The 21,634-nt window shown below is 43.9% G+C and overlaps 1 protein-coding gene and 1 pseudogene across 1 annotated transcript; both read right to left on the bottom strand.

Annotated features, from left to right (window-relative positions):
* Positions 1 to 85: 85 nt before the first annotated feature.
* Positions 86 to 2,833, bottom strand: LOC147983868 (Pentatricopeptide repeat (PPR) superfamily protein). Its single transcript, XM_087543187.1, has one exon. The coding sequence runs from the start codon at positions 2,412 to 2,414 to the stop codon at positions 150 to 152; it is 2,265 nt and encodes a 754-aa protein (XP_087399313.1). The 5' UTR covers positions 2,415 to 2,833; the 3' UTR covers positions 86 to 149.
* Positions 2,834 to 17,465: 14,632 nt separating this feature from the next.
* LOC147983867 (uncharacterized) overlaps positions 17,466 to 21,634 on the bottom strand; it is a 28,590-nt pseudogene continuing 24,421 nt past the window's right edge.

The following is a 21,634-nucleotide window of genomic DNA, read 5'->3' as shown; positions in this document are numbered from 1 at the left end:
TTTGCAGAATGCAAGATAAACCTTTTCTATTCTGTACTTTGTAGCACCACCCAGTTCGAGTAAAGCGATGCGAGTTGCTGCCTTTTCTCACTCTGTAGTTTCCTTTTTGATGGTCAAACAATTTCGAAGTTAGGAGTTTGATTGAAACATCAAGAAACGCTTTCTGTTTCCATGCGCAAATGGTTCTTCAAAAGTTTCATCTCCCAGCCCAACCCCTCGGCCACCCTGTATATCTCTTCCGTCCGCGGATGCGTCGTGTCGTCGGACGAGAACTTGTGCAGATGCGTGGACTCGCCGGTGCCGGCGCCGAAGTCCACCCAGCTGAACCCGATCTCCTTCCTCACGCCCCTTTCCCTCATCTGCCTTCTCACCTTCGCCACGCCTCCCCAGTCCCCCTTCTCGGCGTAGATATTGGACAGCAGCACGTAGGCGCCGGACTCCGCCGGCTCCGACTCTGTCAGCACGTCAGCGACCCTCTCGGCCATGTCAGCGTTGCCATGGATCCGGCAGGCTCCCAGCAAGCTCTGTAAAGCCGAGATGCTCGGTCCGGATGGCATCTGCATCATGAGCTCCTCGGCCTCCTCCAGCCTCCCCGCTCGGCCTAGCATGTCGACGACACACGCGTAGTGCTCCGGCCAGGGCTCGACCCGGTGCTCGACGGACATGGAGTCGAAGATCGCCTTGCCCGTGCCAACCTCCCCTTTGTAGCGGCAAGCCGTGAGGACCGAGAGGAGCACGACGCCGTCTGGCGCCACGCCGGAGCGCACCATGTCGTCGAACAGGCCCATGACGGCGTCATAGCTCCCATGCTTCGCGTTCGCGGCGATCATCGCCGTCCAGGCGATGAGGCTGCGGCGCGCCGTCCCGTCGAACGCCTTCCGGGACTCCTCCAGGCCGCCGCGCTTCGCGTACATGTCGATGAGGGTGCCGGAGACGTACTCGCTGGCGCCGAGCCCGAGCTTCATTGCCTGGCAGTGGTACGCCTCGCCGTAGGCCATGGAGACCGTCTCGACGCCGGTGACTGCGCTGATGACGCTTGCAAACGTGGTCTCGTCGGGTCTCAAGCACTTGACCATCCACGAGAAGGCCTCCAGAGCGTCGCTGCACCGCTCGTTCTGCGCGTAGCCCGAGATCAGGGCATTCCAGGCGATGGTCTCCCGGCAAGGCATGAGGTCGAACACCGTCCGCGCGTCGTCCATGCGCCGCAGCTTCGCGTACATGGTGATGAGGCTGTTGGACGCGGCGGCCTTGTCGGAAGCGCCGGTCTTGAGGCACACCGCGTGGATCATCTGCCCGTCCCTCGCCGGGCACCCTGCCGGCAGCGCCGACATGAGCGCCACGAAGGTGACCTCGTTCGGCGACACGCCGTCTCGCCGCATGCCATTGAACAGTGCGACGGCGTCCTCGTCCTCGTCCATTGAAATGATCGTGGTCCACGAGATGACGTCGCGCTCGCCCATGGACTGCAGGTACTTCCGGCCGCAGGCTGGAGCGCCGCACTTGTAGTACATGGCGACGAGCACGTTGCCGATGGTGACGTGCCCGTCGACGCCCAGCTTCACCCCGAGGCCATGCACTTGCCGGCCAAGCTCGAGCTTCCCCTCGCCGCCGCACGCCGGGATCACGCTGCACACGGATATCCGGTCGGGCCGGACGGCGTCGTCTTTGAGCATCCGGAGGAACAGCCGGACCACCTCCGCCGGGCAGCCGCCGTCCTGCGCGAGCCCGCAGATCATCGCGTTCCAGGAGACCAGGTCCCGCGCCGGCATCTCCTCGAACGCCCTCCTGGCCGCGCCGAGGAGCCCTCCCCGTGAGTAGGCCGTGACGAGCGCGTTGCCGACGAACACGTCGGCGGCGAGCCCGGCCCGCGACGCCAGCGCGTGGAGCTGCCGAACTACCCCGAGGCCGCCCTCCCCGCGGCCGGCGGCGAGCGACAGCGCGACGGTGAACGTGACGGCGTCGGGCCGCACGTCGCCCGACCGGAGCATCCAGGACGCGAACGCGAGCGCCTCGGCCGGGTCCGGGAACGCGGAGAGCATGGTGTTGTAGGAGCTGACGTCCCTCGCCCGGGCGGTGCCGAACACCCTGGCCGCCGAGGGGAAGGAGCCGGTCTTGGCGTAGCGGGCGGCGAGGGAGTTGGACACGAAGGCGAAGGCGTCGAGGCCCGAGGCGACGGCGAGCGCGTGGAGCGCCGGGAGGGTGGCCCGGTCGGACGACGCGACGGCGGCCGAGAACGCGGTGGGGGACGAGACGAGGGCGGGGACGGGGTGGCCCGCGCGGGGGGAGGAGAGACAGAGAGGCGTGCTGCCGCGGGTTGGGCGAGGGATTCCGTCGAACAGGTGGTGGGCGGCCGCCGAGGAGAGCGTGGCCGCGGCGCGCGCGTGGCGAGGGGCTTGCAGCCGCCGCAGCGGCATCTAGGTGGAGAGACTAGCAGGGTACAAGTGGCAGCTGCCTGGTGGCGCGGCCGCAGCACCACCGTCTCCTCTCCTCGTCGGGGCGCCGCCGTCTGGTTTGAATTGATTCTTGGGAAGCTGCCGCGCCTGTTTACCGCAGATATTGCTTGCAAATCAAATTTCAGTGCGTGCTACTAGCCTGTTTGCTGCAGCGTGCTGGTATCCATGAAAACTGCGCAATAGCAATAGCAACTCGATTGTTAAATCTCATTGGACCGAGACTTAACAAACTCTCGGTCGATCGAATATCCATGAGATCTTGCATGAAGATTCATGCATTTTTTTTTTAGTTTTTTCTTTCTTCATTTTTATAAGTTGTGTCACTTGAGCGAGACTTCGTTAAGTCTTAGTCAACTGAGATGTAGTCACATCCATAGCAAATATGTTGTCCTTCTTGCCTTTTTGTTGGAATATATTGTCTTTCTTGTTTGTTGTCTAATAATAATAACAATAATAATAATAATAATCAATTACTTTCTCTCTCAATCCTTCTTAAGCCTCCTTTGAGAGCTAAATACGATGAGCTTGGGCCCGTCTCGATCCTCGATTTTGTTGTCGGTGTTGCTGATCGGAGAAGAGGCGTGGTGGAGCCATGTGCACTCCTGTACATAGTAGTTTTAGCTTTAGGGCTTCCTTAGGAAGTTTGGGTCTTGCCACGTTGGAGCTTCAAGAGCTAACGATCAACGTTTGGTGGACGCCAATCGTCTCCAAAGCTTGTCACCCATGGTGAAGGGCAACTACAGGCGGCGGATTCGACAAAAACTCCCACAATAAGCTCGTGGGGCGGCTGGATCTAGGGAAGATGGAGGCTTATTCTCTCTATGCCCTTTGTCGTTGAGGTAACAGAGGAGGATATGGGGTGGAGCGTCCAACTTCTACAGTTTGATCATCGCGCTGGGGATGGATCTACGACAAGGGATGTGGAGCAAGAACAACTGCTTTGTTTTGGACATATTCTTTGCACGATTGGGAGTGAAGCTATGACCCAGTGGTTTTGGGCATCATTCATTGGCCCTCAATCTTGACCCCCCACCGTGGACCTTTCTAGCCAAAGAGCGGCCCCTGGAGGGATTTCATTATGACCATCTTTGGATAAGAAACCTATCTCTTCCTCCTAATGGATTTTCACTACCCCTTAGGGTTGGGGTCCGAGAAGCACTCGAGAGCCATGCATGCCGATTAAAATATCCTTCTTTTGTTGTGCAATACCATTCTTGACATTATAGTCTGACTATCTCGTTCTATTCTAAGTAGCATTCGGAAGTGCACATGCTAAGCATATCTTTACCAAAGCCATACCTTCATAAGCACCCAAATCTGCCTACCCATTGGTAGTGAAAAAACAAGAACATAGAAATGTTTATTAACAAAGCGAAATGCCCAAGAGCTGCTCACCACAAGAAATTCTCACCTTTCAACATATTGAGAGCAAGAAATATAGGAGTGGAGTTTGTCCTAAAGTAGGCGCAATAACTAAATCCAAGTTGGTGAAGATCATGATTTGGGGTGGCATGGTATTGGGATCCTTTGCCGCCTTCAGCTTCTCATAGCGACAAAGCCTATAGGGAGGAAGTATAGCTTCGACCGGACTTCCATTTCTTCCTATATAGAGGCAATATAGCTTCGACTGGACTTCTGTTTCTTCCTGTTCTGGCATCTATTGGTGGCACGACAAGGTTACCATCCTAAGTGACACAATCCTAGGTGATGAAAATCTTGGTCTTGGGCTGAAGCTTCGAAGAAGATGGACAACATTACATTCTACAACTCGTGTGAGGGGTCTTTTTTGTAAAGTTCATGCAATGAGTTTCAATTTTTCTTTTCATTTTCAACAAAGGGTGAATTTTATTGCTTCATAATGGAGCATCAAGTAGATGCAAACGTAGTGAGCACACACCCGACCTCTGCATAGTTAGGATGCACAAAACCAACACGAATTCACACTCACAAAACACGCTAGCAAGAAAAGTCATATAAGACCAAAGCTATGCGTAGGCGAGATTAAAAAAACCAACGATCAGATCTGTGATCAGCAAATTACAACAATGAACATATCCGCACCAACCATCTCATGAAACCACACAGGTGACCAGGTTCTTCAATAGCAACACCTTCAGGAAGGGAGCGATGCTCAAGCACTACTGTCACCTGATCTAACCACCAAGGCAGGAATCTAGGTTTTCACCATGTAGTTCGAGCATATCCGAGTAATGCCTTCAATAAGGTAACAACGTAAAAAACATCGCCATTGCCTGGTATGACCACCTCGGGTCAGACCTAAAATTTTCACCCTGAAGCTGAGACCAGATGCACAAGTAGCACCACCATCAAAGTCACTCATGTGTCGTTGCCACCCCTTCTTCATGATCCATGCAGCTAGATCCAATGTACAACCGTCACCGCTGCATAACCATTCCTCTACGTCAAGCCGCCATCAATAGTTTATTTCTCACCGATGAAGTCAACCATCAAATCTGAAGGGATGAAACCTCCCGAAGACCTTTCGATGACCATCACCGTCGTGGAGCCATAGGGGGTCGCTGCAGCACGGTCTATAGTCACCGCCACCAGCCAACCGGATCTGGATCACCATAACCAAACTGTCCATATATGAAATCAGGGGAACCACGTCGAGTTGACCATGGACGACGTCGGTGCCCAACAACAGATCAAGAGTAGGGGAGATGGTAGTTGGGAGCCACCACACACCCTTCACCTTTGGTGGGAAGGGCAGCACCACCGCCGACGCCTGCATCCGGCAACGACGATGGCGAGGAGAGATCTGTGGCTTTATGTGCTGCTGGCTAGGGATCGAGGGGTCCTCCGATGCCGTTCGAGCATGCGATCCAGGAGGCTAATGAATTTGCTCTGACTCCTTGGGGACCCATATTTTCAAATTAAAAGGTAGAAGATATTTGTTCGGTTGGAACTCTGACACAACAAATATTTTTTGGTACATTTCTGCTCTTGCTGGTTGACAGTTGCTAGTAGCTAGAATGTCCACGTACTCAAGGAAATATGCCCTAGAGGCAATAATAAAGTTATTATTTATTTCCTTATATCATGATAAATGTTTATTATTCATGCTAGAATTGTATTAACCGGAAACATAATACATGTGTGAATACATAGACAAACAAAGTGTCACTAGTACGCCTCTACTTGACTAGCTCATTGATCAAAGATGGTTGTGTTTCCTAGCTATAGACATGAGTTGTCATTTGATTAACGGGATCACATCATTAGGAGAATGATGTGATTGACTTGACCCATTCCGTTAGTTTAGCACTCGATCGTTCAGTATGTTGCTATTGCTTTCTTCATGACTTATACATGTTCCTATGACTATGAGATTATGCAACTCCCGTTTACTGGAGGAACACTTTGTGTGCTACCAAACGTCACAACGTAACTAGGTGATTATAAAGGTGCTCTACAGGTGTATCCAAAGGTACTTGTTGAGTTGGCGTATTTCGAGATTAGGATTTGTCACTCCGATTGTCGGAGAGGTATCTCTGGGCCCTCTCAGTAATGCACATCACTATAAGCCTTGCAAGCAATGGGACTAATGAGTTAGTTGCAGGATGATGCATTACGGAATGAGTAAAGAGACTTGCCGGTAACGAGATTGAACTAGGTATTGAGATACCGACGATCGAATCTCGGGCAAGTAACATACCGATGACAAAGGGAACAACGTATGTTGTTATGCGGTTTGACCGATAAATATCTTCGTAGAATATGTAGGAGCCAATATGAGCATCCATGTTCCGCTATTGGTTATTGATCAGAGACGTGTCTCGGTCATGTCTACATAGTTCTCAAACCCGTAGGGTCCGCACGCTTAAAGTTTGGTGACGGTCGGTATTATGAGTTTTGTGTTTTGATATAACGAAGGTAGTTCGGAGTCCCGGATATGATCACGGACATGAAAAGGAGTCTCGAAATGGTCGAGACGTAAAGATCGATATACTGGACAACTATATTCGGACACCGGAAGTGTTCCGAGTGGTTTCAGATAAAAACCAGAGTACTGGGGGGTTACCGAAACCCCCCGGGGAGTTAATTGGGCCTCATGGGCCTTAGTGGGAGAAGAGGAGGGGCGGCCAGGGCAGCCGCGCGCCCCCTTTTTCCTTCTCCTCCTCTCTCCATTCCTTCCCTCTCCTACTCCAACAAGGAAAAGGAGGGGTCCTACTCCCGGTGGGAGTAGGAATCTGATAACCCACAAGTATAGGGGATCGCAACAATTTTCGATAAGTAAGAGTGTCGAACCCAACGAGGAGCTAAAGGTATAACAAATATTCCCTCAAGTTCTATCGACCAACGATACAACTCTATGCACGCTTGGCGTTCGCTTTACCTAGAACAAGTATGAAACTAGAAGTACTTTGTAGGTGTTGTTGGATAGGTTTGCAAGGTAATAAAGATTACGTAAATAAAAAGTAGGGGCTGTTTAGGTAAAGACACAACTAAGTTAGTTTTAGTAGAGAGCTTGTTGTTACGATAAAGTTATTTGTCCCTAGGCAATCGATAACTAGACCGGTAATCATTATTGCAATTTTATATGAGGGAGAGGCATAAGCTAACATACTTTCTCTACTTGGATCATATGCACTTATGATTGGAACTCTAGCAAGCATCCACAACTACTAAAGATCATTAAGGTAAAACCCAATCATAGCATTAAAGCATCAAGTCCTCTTTATCCCATACGCAACAACCCCCTTACTCGGGTTTGTGTTTCAGTCACTCACACAACCCACTATAAGCGAATCATGAACGTATTGCAACACCCTACAGCGGGGATCCCTCACGCTTGCGCGACATGAAGAGCACCATAGGACAACACCAATAATAAAACATGCAACTCAAACCAATCTTGATCATCAAATAGCCCATAGGACAAAACAGATCTACTCAAACATCATAGGATAGCCATACATCATTGGGAAATAATATATAGCGTCGAGCACCATGTTTAAGTAGAGATTACAGCGGGTAAGAGAGAGGTTACACCGCTGCATAGAGGGGGGAAGAGTTGGTGATGATGGCGGTGAAGTTGTTGGTGAAGATTGCGGTGATGATGATGGCCCCCGGTGGCACTCCGGCGCCACCGGAAGCGAGGGGGAGAGAGCCCCCTCCTTCTTCTTCTTCCTTGACCCCCTACCTAGATGGCAGAAGGGTTTCCCCTCTGGTCCATGGCCTCCATGGCGTGGGAGGGGTGAGAGCCCCTCTGAGATTGGATCTGTCTCTCTGTCTCTATCTGTTTTTGCGTTCTCAGATTCTTTCCTTTCACCGTTTCTTATATTCCCAGAGATCCGTAACTCCGATTGGGCTGAAATTTTAACACGATCTCTATCCGGATATTAGCTTTCTTGCGTCGAAAGAGGGGAACCAACCGCCTTACGGGGTGGCCACGAGGGTCAGGGGCGCGCCCCCCTGCCTCGTGGCCCCCTCGAGCATCGTCTCGCGTTGATTTCACTTCCAAAAATCACATATATTCCAAGAAAATCTCCGTCCATTTTTATCCCGTTTGGACTCCGTTTGATATGGATTTTCTGCGAAACAAAAAACATGCAACAAACAGGAACTGGCACTGGGCACTGGATCAATATGTTAGTCCCAAAAATAGTATAAAAAGTTGCCAAAAGTATATGAAAGTTGTAGAATATTGGCATGGAACAATAAAAAATTATAGACGAGGGAGACGTATCAGAATCCCTCCCTGGCGCGCCCTCCTCCTGGCTGGCCGCCTCCCCCCTTGCTCCTTTATATACGGGGGCAGGGGCACCCTAGAACACACAAGTTGATCTGTTGATCTATTCCAGCCGTGTGCGGTGCCCCCCTCCACCATATTCCACCTCGGTTATATCGTAGCGGTGCTTAGGCAAAGCCCTTCGTCGGTAGCAACATCATCATCGTCATCACACCGTCGTGCTGACGGAACTCTCCTGCGAAGCTCTGCTGGATCGGAGTTCATGGGACGTCATCGAGCTGGACGTGTGCTGAATTCGGAGGTGTCGTATGTTTGGTACTTGGATCGATCGGATCATGAAGACGTACGACTACATCAACCGCGTTGTGCTAACGCTTCCGCTTTCGGTCTACGAGGGTACGTGGACACACTCTCCCCTCTCGTTGCTATGCATCACCATGATTCTGAGTGTGCGTAGGATTTTTTTTGAAATTACTACGTTCCCCAACACGTACGATACGATCGCATCAACTCTATGTAATCAAATGCAATTCAAATGAGGACATTTCTGGCTGGCTATTCCTTTCGGCTTTTCCTTCATTACTCATGGACCTCATCCTGTCACTCGGATCCAGTAGTATTTACATTGATAATTTAATGATTCATAGATTCAGTAAAGTTGTCATTTATATTGATAATTTAATGGTTTGATACAAAAAAACGAGGCCAACCCGGGCTAGACTAGCCTGTTGACATTTTTTATAGAAGAAAACTCCGTGAGCACCAAGCGCTCGAGCCGAGACTCGAACCCCGGTGGGCTGGCTACGAACTCCCGCGCCTTGCCAACCAAGCTATGCTCCGTTCTCATGGTTTGATATAGCAGTTCTTAATCTTGTGACAATGAATAAGAAACAAGGAAAAAAAATATAGGACCCTGATAAGTGCCACATATTTGGCACGAACGCATGGTAACTCCAAATGTTTTTATGGCAAGTTTAGTGATGCGAGGATGGCAACTTTAGTTGTCAAGCATGACAACTTTCTTTTCATATGGTAAATTTCAGTTTTTTCTAGGGTTTGCCTTTTCTTTTCTGATGACAACGTTAGTTGTAAAAAAAATTCATGGCCGAAGTGCTTCATACCAGACATATTTTTTAGAAGATAAGGGCTCTAGCTCCGGTTCCATTTTCATAAGAAAACAAAATCCACCGAGTACATAAATTATTACAGACCGCAGGAGGTCATTGGGTCATCCCTCCGACATGGTTTCAGAAATCAAAAACTTAAAACATTTCTAACTGACCAAGTCTAAAGACAGATGAGAAACTGCTGGCACACCCTGCCATGGGAAGGTAGTAGGAAGCTATTTTAACCATTTGTGATCACTAATGTCGCTTGAAGCTACGTCGGTATTTCCCCAAAGAGGAAGGGATGATGCAGCACATCGGCGATAGGTATTTCCCTCAGATATGAAACCAAGGTTATCAAACCAGTAGGAGAACCAAACAACACAATGTAAATAACCCCTTCACACAAATAACAACCACTCGCAACCCGACGTGTTAAAGGGGTTGCCAATCCCTTTCGGGTAACAACGCCAGAAATGGCACGTGGACGAGAGAAAGTTGTAAATATTGATAGATCGAACGCCAAATAAAATAAATTGCAGCAAGGTATTTTTGGGGTTTTAGATTAATAGATCTGAAAATAAAAGCAAATAAAAGTAGATCGCAAAGGCAAATAATATGAGAAAGAGGCCTGGGGGCCATAGGTTTCACTAGTGGCTTCTCTCGAGAAAAATAGCAAAGCGGTGGGTGAACAAATTACTGTTGGGAAATTGATAGAACTTCAAATAATTATGACGATATCCATGCAATGATCATTATATAGGCATCACGTCCAAGATTAGTAGACCGACTCCTGCCTTCATCTACTACTATTACTCCACACATCGACCACTATCCAACATGCATCTAGTGTATTAAGTTCATCGAGAAACGGAGTAATGCAATAAGAACAATGACATGATGTAGACAAGATCTATCTATGTAGATATAGACCCCATCGTTTTATCCTTAATAGCAACGATATATACGTGTCGGTTCCCCTTCTGTCACTAGGATCAAGCATCGTAAGATCGAACCCACTACAAAACACCTCTTCCCCTTGCAAGATAAATAGATCAAGTTGTCCAAACAAAACCCAATTATCGGAGAAGAAATACGAGGCTATAAGCAATCATGCATATAAGAGATCAAAGAAACTCAAATAACTTTCATGGATATAAAAAGATAGATCTGATCATAAACTCGTAGTTCATCGATCCCAACAAACACTCCGCAAAAAGAGTTACATCATATGGATCTCCAAGAGACCATTGTATTGAGAATCAAGAGAGAGAGATGAAGCCATCTAGCTACTAACTACGGACCCGAAGGTCTACAAAGAACTATGGACCCGAGATGGTGTCTAGATTGGATCTGGTGGTTCCGGACTTTGCGGCGGCTGGATGAATATTTCGTCCACTCCCCTAGGGTTCTGGGATTTTTTGGGTATTTATAGAGCAAAGAGGCGGTCCGGGAGGCACCTGAGGTGGGCAGAACCCACCAGGGCGCGCCTGGGCCTCTTGGCACGCCCTAGTGGGTTGTCCTATCCTCAGGACTCCCCCAGGTGCAACTAGGGCCCAACATGTTCCTTGTGGTCCATAAAAAATCTCCATAAAGTTTTGTGGCATTTGGACTCCGTCTGATATTGATTTTCTGCAACGTAAAAAACATGGAAAAACAGGAATTGACACTTGGCACTATGTCAATAGGTTAGTACCAAAAATGACTATAAAACATCCAAGATTGGTAATATAACAGCATGGAACAATAAAAAATTATAGATACGTTGGAGACGTATCAGCATCCCCAAGCTTAACTCCTACTCGTCCTTGAGTAGGTAAGTGATAAAAACAGAATTTTTGATGTGGAATGTTGCCTACCATGTCATATCATATTTCTTTCTTTATAGCATGGACAATTGGACTTTTAGTTGTTCAAAGCAATAGTCTAGTTTTGACATGATAATTTAGATACTCAAGCATATCAACAAGCAACCATGTCTTTTAAAATATCAACACTAAAATAAGCTATCCCTAGCCCATCATGCTCAAACATCGATCCATTCATGAAACACACTCGAATATTAGCTACACCCAATACTTAAGTACGATCATGTTGCCTCCTAGTTGGTGCTTTTATAAGAGAAGATGGAGACTCGAAATAAAAATTGCATAAAGTAAAAGAAAGGCCCTTCGCAGAGGGAAGCAGGGATTTGTAGAGGTGCCAGAGCTCAAAGCAAAAAACTTAGAGATAAAAACATTTTGAGAGATGTATCCATCCCACCAACGAAAACAACTTAGAGTTCCCAATACTTTCCATGCATAGATATATCATAGGCGGTTCCCAAACAGAAAATAAAGTTTATTTCCTTTTCCACCATAACTTTCACTTTCCATGGCTAACCGTATCCACGGATGCCCTCCATACCAACACTTTCCAAGGAATTTATTATTTGACAACATTCATTTTTTTGCATTTCGGGACTTGGCATCCCTAATACCTTTTCCTTACTCTCGTGCAATGACAAGTGAATAAACAATCGTCTTGAGAATAACACATCTAGCATGGAAAATATTAGCCACCCCTCACCGCTCCGCGAGCAAAACAAACACACAAAAGAGAAGTTTATTTTGAAAATTAGAGATGGCACATGCAAATTTGCTTAGGACGGCTAAAGAATACCGCATATAGGTAGATATAGTGGACTCATGTGGCAAAACTGGGTTAAAGGTTTTTGGATGCAGAAGTAGTGATCATACTTAGTGCAAAATGAATGCTAGCAAAAGATTGGGAAGCGACCAACTAAAAAAACAGATAATCTCATAAGCAAGCATTAAGCATAAATAACACCGAATAATGCACCAAAAGTATGATATAATTTCATTGCATGATTATTGACTTTCGTACTTACATAGGGAATCACAAACCTTAACACCAATATTCTTAATAAAGCATAATTACTCATCAAGATGACTCACATATCACATCATCATATCTCAAAACTATTACTAAGAATCAAGTTTATTTTGTCCAATGATCTTCATGAAAGTTTTTATTATATCCTTCCTTGATATCTATCACTTTGGGACTAATTTTCATGTATTGCTTTTGACAAGCTCCAACAAATATAAGTGAAGATCATCAGCATAATATATTTTTCTTTCTCTCAAATTAATTTCAGTGAAGCAAGAGAGAATTTCTTGAAAATTTTACTAACTCTCAAATAAATCTAAGTGAAGCAAGAGAGCATTTCTTCAAAAATACCAAAGCACATCGTGCTCAAAAAGATATAAGTGAAGCACTAGAGCAAGTCCATTGCTCATAAAAATTTAAGTGAAGCATAGAGAGCAATTCTAACAAGTCATGACATAATTTTGGCTCTCTCAAATAGGTGTGTCTAGCCAGGATTGATGACTTCAAACACAAAATAAAACAAGCAAAAACTCATATAATACAATACGCTCCAAGCAAAACACATATCATGTGACGAATAAAAATATAGTTTCAAGTAAAATACCGATGATCGTTGGAAGAAAGCGGGGATGCCACTCGGGGCATCCCCAAGCTTAGTTGGTTGCTCATTTTTGAATAATAGCTTGGGATGTCGGGGCATCCCCAAGCTTAGGCTATTCCATCCTTCCTTCAAGATAACCCAAAACTTGAAAACTTCAATCACACAAAACTCAACAAAACCTTCGTGAGATCCGTTAGTATAAGATAATAAATCACTACTATAAGTGCTGTATCAAACCAATTCACATTTTGTTTTTGTATTATATCTACTGTATTCCAACTTTTCTATGGCCAAAACTCATCAAAGAAAACCATAGATCCATCAAAATAAGCACACAACACAAAGAAAACAGAATCTGTCAAAACAGAACAGTCTGTAGAATTCTGACTATTTCGAAAACTTCTGCAACTCCAAAAATTCTGAAAAATTAGGATGGCCTGAGAAATTTGTATATTTATCTACTTCAATTAGAATGGGTATTTTATCGCTCTCTTTTAAAAAATGAAAATTAATTTCGTGAGCGTAAAAGTTTTTGTTTTTTCAGCAAGATCAAACAACTATCACCCAAGAAGATCCTAAAGGCTTTACTTGGCACAAACACTAAATAAAACATAAAAAACACAATCATAACAGTAGCATAATTGTGCTAACACACAGAAACAGGAAGAAAAAAATCAAAACAAAATTTATTCATTGGGTTGCCTCCCAACAAGCGTTATAGTTTTATACCCTTAGCTAGGCATAAGGCAAGGATCTAAGTTTTGCTATCTTTGGTTCGAGATCCATAAGATGCCCTCATGATTGATTCATAAGGTGGCTTAATTCTAGTTCTAGGAAAGTTTTCCATACCCTTCCTCAAAGGAAATTGGAACTTAATATTGCCTTCTTTCATATCAACCACGACACCGATAGTGCATAAAAATGGTCTACCAAGAATAATTGGACAAGACGGATTGCAATCAATATCAAGAACAATAAAATCTATGGGCACGTAATTCCTATTTGCAAGAATAAGAACATCATTAATTCTTCCCATAGGCTTTTTAATAGTAGAATCCGCCAAGTGCAAATTCAAAGAACATAAGATTAGTAAGACCAAGCACATCACATAAAGATTTTGGAATTGTAGAAACACTAGCACCCAAGTCACACAAAGAAAAACACTCATAATTTTTAATCTTGAATTTGATAGTAGGTTCCCATTCATCATGCAATTTTCTAGGAATTGAAACATCTAATTCCAATTTTTCTTCAAGAGCTTTCATCATAGCATCAACAATATGTTTAGTAAAAGCTTTATTTTTTTCATAAGCATGGGGTGAATTTATCATGGATTGCAACAAAGAAATACAATCAATCAAAGAGCAACTATCATAATTAAAGTATTTGTAATCCAAAAGAGTGGGTACATCACTAGCTAAAGTTTTGACCTCTCCAAACCACTTTCATCAATTTTTTCAACAAGATTTTCACCCTCCAAAATATTGGGACACCTTCTACCTAAAGTTGACTCTTCTCTAGTCCCTTTTTCACCAATCTTAACTTTACTAAACAAGGAATCAATAGAAGAAACACCAATCATTTTAAGATCTTTATCACTTTTGCAAAAGAAATCACTAGAAAAAGCTTTTTCTAAAAATTCTCTTTTAGCTCTAAGCATAGCAGTTATTTTCTTACTTTCATCCATAGAAACATAAAGAGCTTTAATTGATTCATCTACTTTAGGCACAAAAAATTTCATCTTGAGATTTTCCAAATCATGAGCAATTCTATCAACACTTCTAGATAAATCATCAATCTTACTCAACTTTTCTTCTATGGAAGTGTTGAAAACTTTTTGAGTGTTGATAAATTATTTAATATTATTCTCAAGATCAGAGGTGTTCCTATTATTATTATTATTATTATAAGATTGATTTCCATAGGAATTACCATAATTATTAGAGGAATTACTAGGAAAAGTCCTAGGATTAAAATTACCTCTATAAGCATTGTTGAAATTATTTCGAGAGATAAAATTCACATCTATGGCATCACTATTTTGCTCAATCAAAGTATACAAAGGCATATCATTAAGATCAATAGGAGCACTTCTACTAGCAACCAATTTCACAAGAGCATCAACTTTTTCACTCAAAGAAGAAATTTCTTCAACCGAATTAACTTTTTTACTAGTAGGAGCTCTTTCGGTATGCCATTGCGAGTAATTTGCCATAATATTATCAAGCAATTTGGTGTCATCACCCAAAGTAATTTCCATAAAAATACCACCCGCGGTGGAATCTAAAAGATTACGAGAAACAAAATTCAACCCCGCATAAAAAATTTGTATGATCATCCAAAGATTTAACCCATGAGTTGGGCAATTGCTTAGCATCATTTTCATCCTTTCCCAAGATTGTGCAACATGCTCCTGTTCAAGTTGCTTGAAATTCATGATCTGTGTTCTAAGGGAAATAATTTTTGCGGGAGGAAAATACTTAGTGATAAAAGCATCTTTGCACTTATTCCAAGAATCAATACTATTGCGATGCAAAGAAGAGAACCAAATTTTTGCAGAATCATGCAAGGAAAACGGAAATAATTTCATCTTAGCCACATCATTGTCCACATCTTTTTTCTTTTGCATATCGCATAATTCCACGAAGGTATTAAGATGGGACGTGACATCCTCATTAGGAGTATCGGAAAATTTGTCTTTCATAACAAGATTCATCAAAGCAATATTAATATCACAAGTCTCCGCATTAGTGGCGGGAGGAGCAAGCGGAGTGCCGATAAAATCATTGTTGTTGGTATTTGAGAAATCACATAATTTGGTGTTCTCTTGAGTCATGATGACTCTACAACAAGAGTGCACTCAAAAACAGATCCGGCAAGAAAACGTCGAACGAAAAAGAGAGGCGCATAAAACGGTAATTTTTTGTGAAGTGGGGGAGAGGAAAATGAGAGGCAAATGGAAAATAATGTAAATTGCAAGGAGATGATATTTGTGATTAGGAACCTGGTATTGTTGAAGATCCTCCCTGGCAACGACGCCAGAAATTCCTTTTGATGTCGCTTGAAGCTACGTCGGTATTTCCCCAAAGAGGAAGGGATGATGCAGCACATCGGCGATAGGTATTTCCCTCAGATATGAAACCAAGGTTATCAAACCAGTAGGAGAACCAAGCAACACAATGTAAACAACCCCTTCACACAAATAACAACCACTCGCAACCCGACGTGTTAAAGGGGTTGCCAATCCCTTTCGGGTAACAACGCCAGAAATGGCACGTGGACGAGAGAAAGTTGTAAATATTGATAGATCGAACGCCAAATAAAATAAATTGCAGCAAAGTATTTTTGGGGTTTTAGATTAATAGATCTGAAAATAAAAGCAAATAAAAGTAGATCGCAAAGGCAAATAATATGAGAAAGAGGCCCGGGGGCCATAGGTTTCACTAGTGGCTTCTCTCGAGAAAAATAGCAAAGCGGTGGGTGAACAAATTACTGTTGGGAAATTGATAGAACTTCAAATAATTATGATGATATCCAGGCAATGATCATTATATAGGCATCACGTCCAAGATTAGTAGACTGACTCCTGCCTGCATCTACTACTATTACTCCACACATCGACCGCTATCCAGCATGCATCTAGTGTATTAAGTTCATGGAGAAATGGAGTAATGCAATAAGAATGATGACATGATGTAGACAAGATCTATCTATGTAGAGATAGACCCCATCGTTTTATCCTTAGTAGCAACGATACATACGTGTCGATTCCCCTTTTGTCACTGGGATCAAGCACCGTAAGATCGAACCCACTACAAAGCACCTCTTCCCCTTGCAAGATAAATAGACCAAGTTGGCCAAACAAAACCCAATTATCAGAGAAGAAATACGAGGCTATAAGAAATCATGCATATAAGAGATCAAAGAAACTCAAATAACTTTCATGGATATAAAAAGATAGATCTGATCATAAACACGTAGTTCATCGATCCCAACAAACACACCGCAAAAAGAGTTACATCATATGGATCTCCAAGAGACCGTTGTATTGATAATCAAGAGAGAGAGATGAAGCCATCTTGCTACTAACTATGGACCCAAAGGTCTACAAAGAACTACTCACGCATCATCGGAGAGGCACCAATGGAGGTGGTGAACCCCATCCGAGATGGTGTCTAGATTGGATCTGGTGGTTCTGGACTCTGCGGCGGCTGGATGAATATTTCGTCGACTCCCCTAGGGTTTTGGGATTTTTGGGGTATTTATAGAGCAAATAGGCGGTCTGGGGGGCACCCGAGGTGGGCAAAACCCACCAGGGCGTGCCTGGGCCTCCTGGCGTGCCCTGGTGGGCTGTCCCCTCCTCGGGACTCCCCCCAGTTGCAACCAGGGCCCAACATGTTCCTTCTGGTCCATAAAAAATCTCCGTAAAGTTTCGTGGCATTTGGACTCCGTCTGATATTGATTTTCTGCGATGTAAAAAACACGAAAAAAACATGAACTGGCACTTGGCACTATGTCAATAGGTTAGTACCAAAAATGATATAAAATGATTTTAAAACATTCAAGATTGATAATATAACAGCATGGAACAATCAAAAATTATAGCTACGTTGGAGACGTATCAATCACCCTCTTGTACGCATCCATCCACCCACCCAACTTTTGCAGGGAATATTGCAGCCAAAGCTCATTCTTCTTCAGCCTGGCTCTGGCCAGAGCAGCAGCGGTGGTCTTCTTGCAGCCTCCCACATAGCCACAGCTATCTCCTCGACGCGCTCTTTTGCACTTCCTTTGCAGAGGATCTTCCAAAGGTTGCAGAAACCTGCAATCCTCTTCAGTATCACCTGCACACCCATCCAGGTTGTGTTATTAAAACACAAATCATTCCTACATCTCCAGATAGCCTAGAGAGTAGCTGATACAATTAGATTTTCAGCTTGTAGGTTATTATTCTTTCCCCACATACATGCCACCTTATCAAAGGTGGGCAGGGGAACACACCCTGATATGGAGTGAATATTTCTCCAGACCTCCATAGCCACATCACATTCAAAGAACATGTGGTTGATTGTTTCATATTTAGAGCAAAACAAACATGTGAGGTCATTTAAATGATGTCTCTTTATAAGATTCCCTCTAACCAACAACTTATTGTGCGCCATTAGCCACAAAAATATATGAAATTTGGAGGGACATGGATTTTCCACACATCAGTTATATGAACTGGGCTAATGCCCCTAAAATTTATCATAGCATACATAGATCTAACAAAACATTTACCATTATATTCTAGTTTCCAAATTAATGCATCATCTTCATCACTCAAGATGACAGATTGTGCAATACTCAACAGATCAAACCATAGGTGAAGCAACCTGCTATCCACACATCTCCTAAATATGATTTTAAGGTTCACTCCATCCCACAAATCAGCAATAACTTGATTGTGCTCATTAGCTATGCTATATAGTTCCCAAAATTGGATAGCCAAGCTACATGACCCAAACCAGTGGTCCTCCCAAAACTTGACTCTCTTACCATTGCCCACCTTCCATTGATATCCATGTATGGCAGCTTTAGCAGCCCACAAAACCCCTTTCCAAAAAGGAGAAGAGTTGCTATCTGGGCAAGAGAAGATATTGGAATTATTGGCTCTATATTTAGAGTCAATTATCTGTTTCCACATCTTATTCTCACCATTATGGAATTTATAAACCCAAGAAGCTAGCAGACTTAAGTTCATCTCAGCAATATTTGGCATCCCCAAGCCACCATATTGCTTTTTGGGTAACTAGGCCCCAGTTAGCAAGATGATATTTGTGGTGCCCCTCATAATTATCCCCAAAACAGTGAGCCATCTGTGTGTTGATAAAATTAATAGCCCATTTGGGGAATTTGATCATACTCATTAGATATGTGGGAATACTAGCTAGGCAGCATTGAACCAGCACCAACTTCTTTTCATATCCTAATAATCTACCTCTCCACCCAACAGCTCTTTTCAGCACCTTGTCAACCACAGGTTGTAGATCCTCTCTTCTAAGCTTTGTGTAGTGTAGAGGAAACCCCAGGTATTTTAGAGGAAAAGACCCAAGCCCACAAGACAGGGCTTGAGCTACCATATGAGCCTCTTCCTCTAGAACATTAATGGGGATCATGTCACATTTATGGAAGTTAATTCTAAGCCCAGACATTTGTTCAAAACAAGATAAAAGCCATTTCAAGTTTTTGGCTGAGTCCAGGTTATTTTCCAAAAATAGGAGAGTGTCATCAGCATACTGCAGACTGGTTACTCCTTGGGGGAAAACATTAGTCATCAACACTACTAGGGAAAACCCTAGTAGTAGCGGTTGTTTTATAGCTAGTAGTAGCGCTGGTACCAGCGCTACCACTAAGGCGCTACAGCTAACTAGTAGCAGTAGCGCTGGAGAGGGAGCGCTCCTGCTATACCTAGTTAGTAGTAGCGCTTTCCTTTGGTTCTAAAAAGCACTACTGCTAACTTTTCCTATATTTTTTAAAAATACAACTTATTTTCGTTGTGCGGTTTTATATACAATACTTTCATCATATGATTTTATGACCATGATTACTTAATATATATAACAGTGGGTGAAATGAACGTGGAGTAGATTCAAGTGGAGGCAACATGTGGTGCATGTCGAAAGTACTACTGTAATCCAAACTTGATCTAGTTTGGATTAGTAGTAATTTCGATGTGCACCACATGTTGGCTCCACTTGAATCTAATCCATGTTCATTTCACCTACTGATATAATAATAATAATAATAATAATAACTCATCATGCTCATATAACAACTTAGCATCATGCATCATCGATCATAATAATAAATAACTCATCATTGGTATCATAATAACAAGTCATACTCATCATCATCGATCATACAACTTCTACTCGATACCACATCATCATCATAGTCATCTAACCTATCCTACTTAGTTGTTCTTAGCACATGATCATGAGTATTATTAACTAGGACCTACTACCTTCTCTTAGGTAAAATAGCATAAAACAAGACAGGCCCTGACTCTCCATTATGGAGAATGGAGATTATCCCGTCTCTAATTCTTGCCTTTCGCACAATGTTGCTTCCAAGTACCTCCTTACGACTGTCCATACATCGTTTCCATTCTTTGTTTTTTCATGTCTTCACTTGTTTTAGAAATCCTATGGACAGGTGTGACTCGTAGGATAACCTGGCTGTATGTTCAAAACATCAAGGCGACTAATACGTCCATTTTGCATCATGCTTTTATATCGATATTTATTGCATTATGGGCTGTTATTACACATTATGTCACAATACTTATGTCTATTCTCTCTTATTTTACAAGGTTTACATAAAGAGGGAGAATGCCGGCAGCTGGGATTCTGGGCTGGAAAAGGAGCAAATATTAGAGACCTATTCTACACAGCTCCAAAAGTCCTGGAACTTCACGGAAGGCGTTTTCAGAATATATAAAAAATACTGAGCGCAAGAAGTTCACCAGGGGGGCCACACCCTGCCCATGAGGGTGGGGGGCGCGCCCTACCCCCTAGGCGCGCCCCCTACCTCGTGGGCCCCCTGGTGGCCCTCCGATGACCATCTTCTGCTATATGGAGTCTTTCGATGAGGAAAAAATCATAAGCCATCTCCTCGGACGAAACTCCGCTGCCACGAGGCGGAACCTTGGCGGATCCAATCTAGGGCTCCAGCAGAGCTGTTCTGCCGGGGAAACTTCCCTCCGGGAGGGGGAAATCATCGCCATCGTCATCACCAACGCTCCTCTCATCGGGAGAGGGCAATCTCCATCAACATTTTCACCAGCACCATCTCCTCTCAAAACCCTAGTTCATCTCTTGTATCCAATTCCTGTCTCCAAGTCCAGGATTGGTACTAGTAGGTTGCTAGTAGTGTTAATTACTCCTTGTAGTTGATGCTAGTTGGTTTATTTGGTGGAAGATCATATGTTCAGATTCTATATGCATATTAATACCCCTCTGATTATGAACATGATTATGCTTTGTGAGTAGTTACGTTTGTTCCTGAGGACATGGGACAAGTCTTGCTATTAGTAGTCATGTGAATTTGGTATTCATTCGATATTTTGATGAGATGTATGTTGTCTCTCCTCTAGTGGTGTTATGTGAACGTCGACTACATAACACTTCACCATTATTTGGGCCTAGAGGAAGGCATTGGGAAGTAATAAGTAGATGATGGTTGCTAGAGTGACAGAAGCTTAAACCCTAGTTTATGCGTTGCTTCGTAAGGGGCTGATTTGGATCCATATGTTTCATGCTATGGTTAGGTTTACCTTAATACTTTTGTTGTAGTTGCGGATGCTTGCAATAGAGGTTAATCATAAGTGGGATGCTTGTCTGCGTAAGGACAGTACCCAAGCACCGGTCCACCCACATACCAAATTATCAAAGTACCAAACGCGAATCATATGAACGTGATGAAAACTAGCTTGACGATATTCCCATGTGTCCTCGGGAGCGCTTTTCTCTATATAATAGATTGTCCAGGCTTGTCCTTTGCTACAAAAAGGATTGGGCCACCTTTATGCACTTTATTTACTTTTGTTACTTGTTGCTCGTTACAAATTATCCTATCACAAAACTATCTGTTACCACTTATTTCAGTACTTGCAGAGAATACCTTGCTGGAAACTACTTATCATTTCCTTCTGCTCCTCATTGGGTTCGACACTCTTACTTATCGAAAGGACTATGATAGATCCCCTATACTTGTGGGTCATCAAGACTCTTTTCTGGCGCCGTTGCCGGGGAGTGAAGCGCCTTTGGTAGGTGGAATTTGGTAAGGAAAATTTATATAGTGTGCTCAAATTTACTGTCACTTG

The sequence above is a fragment of the Triticum urartu genome, chromosome 2A (assembly GCF_056163025.1).
Source record: "Triticum urartu cultivar PI428250 chromosome 2A, HENAU_Tu73, whole genome shotgun sequence".
Lineage (NCBI taxonomy): Eukaryota > Viridiplantae > Streptophyta > Magnoliopsida > Poales > Poaceae > Triticum > Triticum urartu.
This window is presented reverse-complemented; position numbering and strand designations above follow the sequence as displayed.

Coding starts and splice junctions, on each gene's coding strand:
- LOC147983868 (XM_087543187.1), bottom strand. CDS start 2,414: ATGCCGCTGCGGCGGCTGCAAGCCCCTCGCCACGCGCGCGCCGCGGCC.